At 37.9% G+C, this 12,500-nt stretch overlaps 1 protein-coding gene across 1 annotated transcript; it reads left to right on the top strand.

Moving 5' to 3' along the window:
• Positions 1–356: 356 nt before the first annotated feature.
• On the top strand, positions 357–10,620 carry LOC138352284 (procathepsin L-like). The gene is made up of 6 exons (XM_069304661.1): positions 357–455; positions 966–1,118; positions 2,360–2,566; positions 2,916–3,107; positions 3,477–3,642; positions 10,412–10,620. The coding sequence occupies exons 1-6, from the start codon at positions 357–359 to the stop codon at positions 10,618–10,620; spliced, it is 1,026 nt and encodes a 341-aa protein (XP_069160762.1).
• Positions 10,621–12,500: the final 1,880 nt, after the last annotated feature.

Here is a 12,500-nt window from a genome sequence, read left to right as displayed (position 1 = left end):
AACAAACCTTGTGGATTTGTTCATTTAATGGATCACGCTGTTGTGATTTCTGTGTGTAATGAAGTAAGGGCGAAGAGGGAGAATGGGTTATTGACAGAGCTCGGGTGCATGGGGGGAATTGTGTAAAATCCTGGTTTGTGTCACGGAGAGGCTGCAGGATCCGAGTAAGGTCAGTAGAACTTCCGGTTGCAATTCTTCTACCATGTCGCAGCTCAGTCGATTAAGGCCGCATCTGGGATCCTCTCGGACGTAGGTTCGAACCCTCGTCACGGCCCTTGTGGATTTGTTTACTAAAGTGATGTTAAGTATTATGGAAATGTTTACTCTTATGATATTTATTTTGTCTTTCCCACCAGATGAAGTACTTGGCAGCATCAGTGTTGTTGGCCGCTCTTGCCGCAATATCTGCAGTACCTTACTCTTCTGTTGTGCAGGAAGAGTGGGAGACATTTAAGGTAAGAACGTTAACAACCTTAATTATTTGAAGTGTTCTTTAAGAAGAGAGCTTTAGCATGTTTTAGGATATAATAGTGTAACAGTTGCCATCATTTTACATTAGGTTTAAAATTAGTGTGAGAGAACACTGTGATAGCGTACCAGGTCTCATGTATAGATTTCTCTTGCAAAAATTTGTTTTAACTGCAAACTCGCTGGCAGCACTGGTCACTTCAGTGTCGAGGTCGGTGAAGAAATTTTTTGAGTGCAGTCAGTAAAGTCGGAGGTGATGGATGCTACTTGTGGTGAACTAAAGCGTTCCTTGCCAACTTCTTTTCATTGTTGATATCATCAACAACCGTTGCTGTTGTACTGATCTGAAAAAAACTATTGTGCTTGTAGCAACTATATTACATCTGCATATACTCATCTTCATATATTCTTAAAACCATTTGTCTTAATTCTATTCGTATTCTAGCCTCCCGAGACGGCTAGAAGAAATAGTGTAATTATGAAAAAATATTTTTTAGATTGAACATGACAAGAAATACGCCACTGATGTTGAAGACTCGTTCCGCATGAACATCTATATGGAGAACAGACACAAGATTGCTGCACACAATAAGCTGTTTGCAACAGGACACAAGTCATACAGGCTCAGGATGAACAAGTTTGGTGACATGGTAAGTAGGATAAACTTCTAATTAGTTAGCATTGTTTGCATGATAAAATCAGAAGAAGCAATGAAATTGAAATAAGTTTATTGAGGTCAAATACACACAAAGGGATGAGGTATCTCAAGCTATTCTCACTCCGTTCAGTACATCGTGTTAATACATACATATGTATGTGTTTGGGACACACATCACAAACAATAAACATTACCAAACATTCCGAGAGATAAACATATACATTTCCTCCTTTACACAAGTAGTATGGTATCAGACGTACACATAAATACTTTTATGACCTAGGTATACTGTATAGACAATTTGCAAGAGACATGCAGATAATTCAACAAAAGATTACAATCTTGGTGCAAAATTCTTATATCTCTCAAGAATATCATCAACCTTTCCGTTGTGACACATCCAGGCTATTTGTTCAGGAACAGTCCTTATCTCAGTGTTTCTATATACATTAATCAACAGACAATCAAGAACATATTGGGCAAGGGTGTGATACCTTAACATACCACATAGCTTACACTTCGTGTCGTTATCATGAACACCTATCCCATATTCCCAGTAATATTTTTGTACCCAAGCCTGAGCCGCATGTACACAATCACTCCAAACATTTCTCCTTTTACCATAAGTGAAATGGTTTGACTTCTCTCATACATTATACCTCTCTCTACTTCTGCCTGTGCCTAAATAATTCTGATTTTGCTTCGTATTTTTCTTATTGTGAATTCACATTCAATGTCAACTTGTGGTTTTGATGTGGCACGTTTGGCCAAGTCATCCGCCACCTCGTTGAGCACTATTCCAACATGAGATGGAATCCACATGAATTTCACACTATGACCTTTCAGCTGTTATCTTTTTCTTACAATCCTCAACTATGGACATGAAGATTGGGTTTCGACTGTTAAGAAGCCATGAGGAGGATTCTATCCAATGCAATGGATCCTCACAGCCTCGCCTCTAGGCCACTACACCGCGACATGGCAACTTGGGATTCAACTGAATCATCTGAGGTTCAGAGGATTGAAACCCTGTATTCGAACCAATACTGAGCATTGGTTCAAGTCCTCTTGGCTCCTACTGATTTTTTTTCTCATTGAGGCATCACGTTAATGTGATCACATTGTGTATTATCTGTATCCTGATCTCATTCAGAACCACAAAACTCGTATGTTCAATTACACCCTAATGCCCAGTAATTTATGTGATGTAATAAAATAAAATATTTCTTACAGCTGCAGGATGAGTTTTTGTCAACTATGGCAGGTTTCCATTCGAACCACACAGAAAGATACAGATTAAACAGCATGTACAATGGTTCCACTTACATTGAGCCAGATGATGATGTTGTCCTTCCCAAGACTGTTGACTGGAGAGAGAAGGGAGCAGTCACCCCGGTAAAGGACCAGGGAAAATGTGGATCATGCTGGGCCTTCTCAGCTGTGAGTATTATCATCTAACTCATCTTGTTTGTAGTGTTATTTATATAGAATATTAATGACATCTTTGACATGTGAAGTTAATTTGTAATGGGTTTATTGTTATTATTTTATGCAAATAAAATAGTTGAATATTTAGGAAAATTATTAAGTAAATTATGCAGACTTAAGGTTGATAATTAGTGTCATTATTATCCTAGATAATTACTTAATGAGTTGCGTGCTATTAAATCCTTAGATATTAAATAATATTAATATGAGCAAATATTAAAATTTTCTCATATATTAATAATGATCATATAAAGAACTTACAAGTTCTGATGATGTTTTACAAAGTTTGTGTGGTCCACAGACCGGGTCACTGGAAGGTCAACACTTCCGCCAGACGGGTAAGCTGGTGAGCCTTTCTGAGCAGAACTTGATTGACTGTTCCACCAAGTACGGCAATGGTGGCTGTGACGGTGGACTGATGACCGCTGCCTTCAAGTACATTGAGGACAATGGTGGGATTGACACTGAAGATTCTTATCCTTACAAGAAGAAGGTAAATGCACTTTTCATTATAATTATATTTTACCTGGGATGTGGTCTTAAACTTTTAAACAGTGAGTAGTTTGCAGATGAGGAGTCTGCAAATATTGCAGTCTGTGTGTGGTTTGGTCAACAGAGTTCGTAATATTTCCTTTTTTGTGATTGACACTGAAGATTTTTATCCATATATCAGGATAAATACTTTTATTGATAATTATATTTTACATATTTAAAACTGGCTTTAAACTTTTTAACAGAGAATAATAAGCATTTGCATAACATATTTGCCTATAATATAAGCAAATATTTCGAACTTATATATAAGTATATATATGTTTTTCATATTTTTGTACATAATAATATTGTAACCTTACTCTATTAGGAAGGAAAGTGTCAATATAAACAGCAAGAATCTGGTGCTAAAGTGACTGGCTTTGTTCATATTCGCGAGGGAAGTGAAGATGCACTGAAAAAAGCTGTTGCCACAGTTGGACCAGTATCTGTTGCCATTGATGCCTCACACGGGTCAATCCAGTTTTACCATCATGGTAAGTTTTTTTTATTGTAAGTGTATACATAGATCACATTTTACTGAAGGTGATCAGTATATTTCTGCATGCTCATATAAACGTGAAATGTGCATCATGTGTGTATATAAATTGTTTTTATTGTATGGGACCTTTATTGATCAACGATTCTCAGGTCTTTCTTAGATCTGCTGCGTTTTCTAAAGTCTTTGAATATATATCATACTTTCTTTCTCATAGTGCGTTAAGTATTCAATATGTTTTCTACCAGTAAGTGTCATGTTCACACACACACTGTGTGTCCACGTATACACACAATCATGTCAATGGGGTGGCGTGTCTCACTCACCATATCGACAATTCCCACGTTGTAACACAGTATTTATTCTTCCATTTAATTTAATGCCTTTAAATTCGGAATCTTATTTATTTTGTAGGAATTATGAGTTTCTGAACAAATAATTTGTTAAATATTGTATTATTGAAGGATGAATATATATATATTACAGGTGTTTATGACGAGCCAGAATGTAGTTCAAAGAATCTTGGCCACGGTGTTCTGGTTGTGGGTTATGGCACTACGGAGGACGGAACTGACTACTGGCTGGTGAAGAACTCTTGGGGCACAACTCTGGGTGATGAAGGCTACATCAAGATGATGAGGAACCGTAGTAACCAGTGTGGCATTGCTACTGAGGCCTCTTTCCCCCTTGTATAAACTCGTGGGGGAACCAGCGTGGCATTGTTACTGCTGCCTCCTTCCCTCTTGTATCGTGGGGACCGAGCGTGGCATGACTACTGCTGCCTCCTTGTAACACTCGAGAAGACCCAGTTTGCCAGTCTTGCTGCTCACTACTAACTTCCAACATTAATTACGTGTCCACTTAGACCTGACATTTTATATGCTGTCTAATTTTGTTGTTTTTCATCTGATTAATTTGAGAGATGTAATAAATTGAATCACTTTTGCCTCATGAAGGCAGGCAAAATAATTAGTTTCTCTGACATAATGGAGTCTTCAATGAATATAGGAAATTAGGTAATTTAACTCAGAGGACTCAGTTGGTGAAGTGAAATTTTCTGAGGTCATGTATTACTTTATATTCTTTCGTAATAAAAATAAGCCAAACATTTTTTATCATTATGAACCAATTCCTAAATCAATTATCGGAAATTCTGACACCAATTACTACTAACATTGATTTGCAATAGTTAGCCATACAAAATGGCTATTGTAAATGGTTACAATTATCTTGAGATGATTTCGTGGCTTTAGTGTCCCCGCGGCCTGGTCCTCGACCAGGCCTCCACCCCCAGGAAGCAGCCCGTGATAGCTGACTAACACCCAGGTACCTATTTTACTGCTAGGTAACAGGGGCATAGGGTGAAAGAAACTCTGCCCATTGTTTATCGCCGGTGCCTGAGATCGAACCCAGGACCACAGGATCACAAGGCCAGCGTGCTGTCCGCTTGACCGACCGGCTCCCGAAGTACTGAAATGAGGTCTTAACTATTGAAATGTTCCTACGTCACCTAATTTCTCTATCCCTGTAAAATTTATATCCAATAATTTTCAAAACCAAAATAGTCATGAGACCAAAATGGATAAAAAATGATTCTCCAGGACTGAATATAATTAAATCACAAATAAACCCAAGGTCTCCTTCACATTGTTGATAAAAGACAGTCAAAACCATTTCTTAGCGACGCATCCCCTGGAGCGTGAGAGAAGAGACTCCTTTAGCTTTGATGTCCATAGGGATTGGAAAGGATGGGGAAGGTAGAGGGATGGGGAGTTGAAATTCAGGAAGAGGATGCGGGTGTAGAGAGAGAGGAGGTTTGAAAGTTCGGTGGCCTGTCCACCATGGGTTGACATTTGTGTATGTGTTTGCGTATGTGTTATGTAGGGTTGTCAGTACATTGGCTGGGGGGCTAGTGTTTGTGACCTTGTTGGTGTCCAAAAGCACTAGAGCCGATGAAACTGGCTGAAGGAGGTTAATCTTAGCAACATCAGGGTAGTTACACTTCTGATGCCACGACAAACGGTTTTTTGGTTTTGTATTTTTTTTGTAGGAGTTTTATTTTTTTTATATTTTTTTTATTTTTTTTTTATTTATTTAGTTTTTATTTATTTATTTATTTATTTATTTTTTCTTTATTCTTCATTTGGTGTAGATCGGGTCCGGGATGGGCCACTCATCTGGGTCGTCTGGCAGGCCGCTTAGTATTTGAGGTCTTGGGAAGGCCTCATCATGGATGTGTCTGATCACTTTTTGTAGGAGAGTGATTCTTCTGGTTCTGTGTGGTGGTTCGTGGATCTCGTAGCCGCTGGTGGTGCTTTCTGCTACGTAGGTATCTTCGGGGTCTGGGACATACATGTTCTTTATGCGGTACAGCTGTCTTCTAGCCAGGTAGCTGAGCCTGATGTTCATTGGCTTCATGTTGAGCGTCTCATGGATTTGGTCAGTTCTTACCCTGTCCATCAGAGTCGGGCCCTCCGCAAAGCGAAGTGCTTTGTTTTGTACTCGTTGGATCTTCAGCATGTTGGATTTGTTGGTGAGGTTCAGGGGGACATAAGGGTATTCCAGGCTAAGAGACTCTGTTAATTATGGACATCAAGTGTTCTATGTCTGTTATATACTATAATGCTATATACTCAAATATAGACTATATTTATTATAAATGGCTTTATTTAGTATATTATGTCAAGTGGTTAGTGTGGGAACCGACCTGTGAGATTTATATTTATTTATTTATATGAATTTATATTTACGTTAATTTATATACTTCGATAGCAATTTGTATAATAATGAGTGGACTGTATTTCTGCAATAATCTCTTAATCTCACAAATCGATCCTCTACACATTAGGGGGGTTTATTAAATTAATATATGCAGCCAATCAAACTAAAGGAATAGACTACATACATTGAAAAGGTTCCTTATCTTATAGTACAGCAGGTTAGTCCACCAGGTATAACTAGGGTGTAGACACCAAATTATCCTCTTTGAGGTAGCTTCCATCACCCAGTAACTGGTGCACAAAATCTTGCATCCTCGTCTTGACCTGTCAAAAGTGCGCTAGCTGTGAAGCCAGAATCCTATATATGACAAGCTATATCAGAGAAAACTGTACATGGAACATTAAAGACCTGGCTTAATTACCTTTAGTTTGAGGCTTCCACGTGATCTAACCGGGTCACCCTATATCCTGACATTAATGGCCATAAATGAATGATAAACGGGTTTCGGATAGACACTTAACTTGAATTTGTAGACAGCGTGTTGACAATGGTACACCTTTGGTTTCCATAACACTACGTCCAAGTAAATTTAACAGGAGCCGAATTTGCTCCCGTGTGAGCCTCTGGTCTCAATAAACAACAATGGCTGCCCTCCTTCCCCACTGACGCCTGGCCTACTTTGTCCAGATTTCAGAAAGTGATAGAAGGGTCACATTTACTCTACTTTAATATTGATAATTAAGTTAATTTATATAAGAGGTTTTATGATGGTAAAGTCCAAAGACTAATGTATTTAAGAATAATTCCCAGCAGAATAGCTGGTGAATTATAATAGTATGTGGTGATGATATCCCGTTTTCTATAGACGGTAATTCCACTACAAGTTACGTTTTCTATGGGTAACTTGTTTATACAACACAGCTATTATCTGTATGATATATTAAATGGTGTCGGATTTTCCGACAGTTAGAACGCATGGCAAGCCACCTGGAACGGATAAACTTTAATAACTAAATGAATTCTCTATAGTATCTTGTCTTAACTATAGCCGTTATATACTGGTCGCAGTTTATTACAGCCGTCATATATTGGTTGCAGTTTATTACCATTTAACTCGTATCTTGTAACTCTATTATCACTACCTAACATTAAAACTTAACTAAACTAACATTAAAAAACTACATTTGTCTGCAGTAAACTGCATCTACCAGTCTTTTGACCACTTCAAACGCTGTGTAGATCGTCATGAAGTGATAGTGAATCTTCTTCCGTGTTTATTTTGCCGATGAATAAAAAATCCAAATTTTTTTATTCATCAGCAAATTTGCAAATATTGCTGCTCAAACCTAAATCTAAATCATTTATATATATTATGAATAATAGAGGTCCCAGACCTCTCCCCAGAGGTACTCCACTTATGTGGGAACCGACCTGTGAGATTTATATTTGTTTAATTTATATGAATTTATATTTACGTTAATTTATATACTTCGATAGCAATTTGTATAATGATAAGTGGACTGTATTTCTGCAATAATCTCATAATCTCACAAATCGATCCTCTACACATTAGGGGGGGTTTATATTACACATATGCAGCCAATCAAATTACAGTAATAGCTACATACATTGATGAGGTTCCTTATCTTATAGTACAGCAGGTTAGTCCACCAGGTATAACTAGGGTGTAGACACCTAATTATCCTCTTTGAGGTAGCTTCCATCACCCAGTAACTGGTGCACATAATCTTGCATCCTCGTCTTGACCTGTCAAAAGTGCGCTAGCTGTGAAGCCAGAAACCTATATATGACAAGTATTTCAGAGAAAACTGTATACAGTACATGGAACATGAAAGACCTGGCTTAATTACCTTTAGTTTGAGGCGATTTCGCGTTCTAACCGGCTAACCCTATATCCTGACATTAATGGCCATAAATGAATGATAAACGGGTTTCGGATAGACACTTAACTTGTATTTGTAGACAGCGTGTTGACAATGTTACACCTTTGGGTTCCATAACACTACGTCCAAGTAAATTTAACAGGAGCCGAATTTGCTCCCGTGTGAGCCTCTGGTCTCAATAAACAATAATGGCTGCCCCCCTTCCCCACTGACGCCTGGCCTACTTTGTCCAGATTTCAGAAAGTGATAGAAGGGTCACATTTACTCTACTTTAATATTGATAATTAAGTTAATTTATATAAGATGTTTTTATGATGGTAAAGTCCAAAGACTAATGTATTTAAGAACAATTCCCAGCAGAATAGCTGGTGAATTATAATAGTATGTGGTGATGATATCCCGTTTTCTATAGACGGTAATTCCACTACAAGTTACGTTTTCTATGGGTAACTTGTTTATACAACACAGCTCTTATCTGTCTGTATGATATTATTATTAAATGGTGTCGGATTTTCCGACAACTTACAACAATTTCCCACTCTGACAAAAATAACTCCAATTATAATTACTTTATTTCCTTTGGTATAGCCATGCTGTGATCCAACTTAATAGAACCCCCAATACCGTGAACCTCTATCTTTTTAATCAGTATTTCATGTGGCACTGTATCAAAAGCTTTGCTAAAGTCAAGTTACTCAACATCTCAAACTTTACTATAATCAACTGGTCAACTATGCTGGAATAAAATGATAGCAATTTGTTTGCTATCATTAGAAACATTAACTGCAAATTGCAAAACCATGTTGTGGATCATTTAATAATTTATATTTTTCAAGATGAAGATGAATGGTATTTGCAATTCAATTAACTTTCCCAAAAGACATTAAGCTAATTAGCCGATAGGATCACACTATCGTTTATAGTTTGTTTATTGTCTATAGTCTATAGTTATTCTATATAGTTAGACTATATATTATAGTCTATTGATTATTGACACTTTGACACAAGTGATCTATCTCCTCCCTTAAAAATTGGTAATACATTAGCAACCTTCTACGGCTCTGGCACTCTGCCTGACTCTAATGATCTATTAAATATGGTAGAAAATGGTTCGCAATACTCCTCTTTGCATTCCTCAAGCACTTCGTTAGGCTTGAAGACATTACAAACAACGAGTAGTTTGTAATATTTGCTGATGAGGAGTCTGCAAATATTGCAGTCTGTGTGTGGTTTGGTCAACAGAGTTCGTAATATTTGCTTTTTTGTGATTGACACTGAAGATTTTTATCCATATATCAAGGTGAATACACATTTAATGATAATTATATTTTACATATTTAAAACTGGTTTTAAACTTTTTAACAGATAGAATAATAAGCATTTGCATAACATATTTGCCTATAATATAAGCAAATATTACACATTTATATATAATGTACATATGTGTTTTTTATATTTTTGTACATAATAATATTGTAACCTTACTCTATTAGGAAGGAAAGTGTCAATATAAACAACAAGAATCTGGTGCTAAAGTGACTGGTTTTGTTCATATTCGCGAGGGAAGTGAAGATGCACTGAAAAAAGCTGTTGCCACAGTTGGACCAGTATCTGTTGCCATTGATGCCTCACACGGGTCAATCCAGTTTTACCATCATGGTAAGTTTTTTTATTGTAAATGTATACATAGATCACATTTTACTGAAGGTGATCAGTATATTTCTGCATGCTCATATAAACGTGAAATGTGCATCATTTGTGTATATAAATTGTTTTTATTGTATGAGACCTTTATTGTTCAACGATTCTCAGGTCTTTCTTAGATCTGCTGTGTTTTCTAAAGTCTTTGAATATATATCATACTTTCTTTCTCATTGTGCGTTAAGTATTCATCATGTTTTCTACCAGAAAGTGTCATGTTCACACACACTGTGTGTGTCCACGTATACACACAATCATGTCAATGGGGTGGCGCGTCTCACTCACCATATCGACAATTCCCACGTTGTAACAGTATTTATTCTTCCATTTAATTTAATGCCTTTAAATTCGGAATCTCATTTATTTTGTAGGAATTATGAGTTTCTGAACAAATAATTTGTTAAATATTGTATTATTGAAGGATGAATATATATATTACAGGTGTTTATGACGAGCCAGAATGTAGTTCAACGAATCTTGGCCACGGTGTTCTGGTTGTGGGTTATGGCACTACGGAGGACGGAACTGACTACTGGCTGGTGAAGAACTCTTGGGGCACAACTCTGGGTGATGAAGGCTACATCAAGATGATGAGGAACCGTAGTAACCAGTGTGGCATTGCTACTGAGGCCTCTTTCCCCCTTGTATAAACTCGTGGGGGAACCAGCGTGGCATTGTTACTGCTGCCTCCTTCCCTCTTGTATCGTGGGGACCCAGCGTAGCATGACTATTGTTGCCTCCTTGTAACACTCGAGGAGACCCAGTGTTCCAGTCTTGCTGCTCACTACTAACTTCCAGCATTAATTACGTGTCCACTTAGAACTGACATTTTATCTGCTGTCTAATTTTGTTGTTTTTCATCTGATTAATTTGAGAGATGTAATAAATTGAATCACTTTTGCCTCATGAAGGCAGGCAAAATAATTAGGTTCTCTGCCATAATGGAGTCTTCGATGAATATAGGAAATTAGGTAATTTAACTCAGAGGACTCAGTTGGTGAAGTGAAATTTTCTGAGGTCATGTATTACTTTATATTCTTTCGTAATAAAAATAAGCCAAACATTTTTTATCATTATGAACCAATTCCTAAATCAATTATCGGAAATTCTGACACCAATTACTAACATTGATTTGCAATAGTTAGCCATACAAAATGGATATTGTAAATGGTTACAATTATCTTGAGATGATTTCGGGGCTTTAGTGTCCCCGCGGCCTGGTCCTCGACCAGGCCTTCACCCCCAGGAAGCAGCCCGTGATAGCCGTGATAAAATAGGTACCCAGGTACCTATTTTACTGCTAGGTAACAGGGGCATAGGGTGAAAGAAACTCTGCCCATTGTTTGTCGCCGGTGCCTGGAATCGAACCCAGGACCACAGGATCACAAGCCCAGCGTGCTGTCCGCTCGACCGACCGGCTCCCGAAGTACTGAAATGACGTCTTTACTATTGAAATGTTCTTACGTCACCTAATTTCTCTATCCCTGTAAAATTTATATATTTAAAAATGGTCAGGAGACCAAAATGGATAAAAAATGATTCTCCAGGACTGAATATAATTAAATCACAAATAAACCCAAGGTCTCCTTCACATTGTTGATAAAAGACAGTCAAAACCATTTCTTAGCGACGCATCCCCTGGAGCGTGAGAGAAGAGACTCCTTTAGCTTTGATGTCCATAGGGATTGGAAAGGATGGGGAAGGTAGAGGGATGGGGAGTTGAAATTCAGGAAGAGGATGCGGGTGTAGAGAGAGAGGAGGTTTGAAAGTTCGGTGGCCTGTCCACCATGGGTTGACATTTGTGTATGTTTGTTTGCGTATGTGTTATGTAGGGTTGTCAGTACATTGGCTGGGGGGCTAGTGTTTGTGACCTTGTTGGTGTCCTAAAGCACTAGAGCCGATGGAGCTGGCTGAAGGAGGTTAATCTTAGCAACATCAGGGTAGTTACACTTCTGATGCCACGACAAACGGTTTTTTGGTTTTGTATTTTTTTTGTAGGAGTTTTATTTATTTATATTGTTTTTATTTTTTTTATTTATTTATTTTTTATTTATTTTTTTATTTTTATTTATTTATTTATTTTTTTATTTTTATTTATTTATTTATTTTTTTCTTTATTCTTCATTTGGTGTAGATCGGGTCCGGGATGGGCCACTCATCTGGGTCGTCTGGCAGGCCGCTTAGTATTTGAGGTCTTGGGAAGGCCTCATCATGGATGTGTCTGATCACTTTTTGTAGGAGAGTGATTCTTCTGGTTCTGTGTGGTGGTTCGTGGATCTCGTAGCCGCTGGTGGTGTTTTCTGCTACGTAGGGATCTTCGGGGTCTGGGACATACATGTTCTTCATTCGGTACAGCTGTCTTCTGGCCAGGTAGCTGAGCCTGATGTTCATTGGCTTCATGTTGAGCGTCTCATGGATTTGGTCAGTTCTTACCCTGTCCATCAGAGTCGGGCCCTCCGCAAAGCGAAGTGCTTTGTTTTGTACTCGTTGGATCTTCAGCATGTTGGATTTGTTGGTGAGGTTCAGGGGG

Source organism: Procambarus clarkii, chromosome 53 (genome assembly GCF_040958095.1).
Source record: "Procambarus clarkii isolate CNS0578487 chromosome 53, FALCON_Pclarkii_2.0, whole genome shotgun sequence".
NCBI classification, from domain to species: domain Eukaryota; kingdom Metazoa; phylum Arthropoda; class Malacostraca; order Decapoda; family Cambaridae; genus Procambarus; species Procambarus clarkii.
The sequence above is the reverse complement of the archived record's forward strand: the minus strand, read 5'-3'. Positions and strand labels throughout refer to the sequence as shown.

Bases quoted from the DNA above. Each gene is read 5' to 3' on its own strand.
- LOC138352284 (XM_069304661.1), top strand. From the start codon at position 357: ATGAAGTACTTGGCAGCATCAGTGTTGTTGGCCGCTCTTGCCGCAATA. The intron at 1,119-2,359 runs GTAAGTAGGATA...TATTTCTTACAG, and splicing joins TGAACAAGTTTGGTGACATG to CTGCAGGATGAGTTTTTGTC. The intron at 3,643-10,411 runs GTAAGTTTTTTT...TATATATTACAG, and splicing joins AATCCAGTTTTACCATCATG to GTGTTTATGACGAGCCAGAA.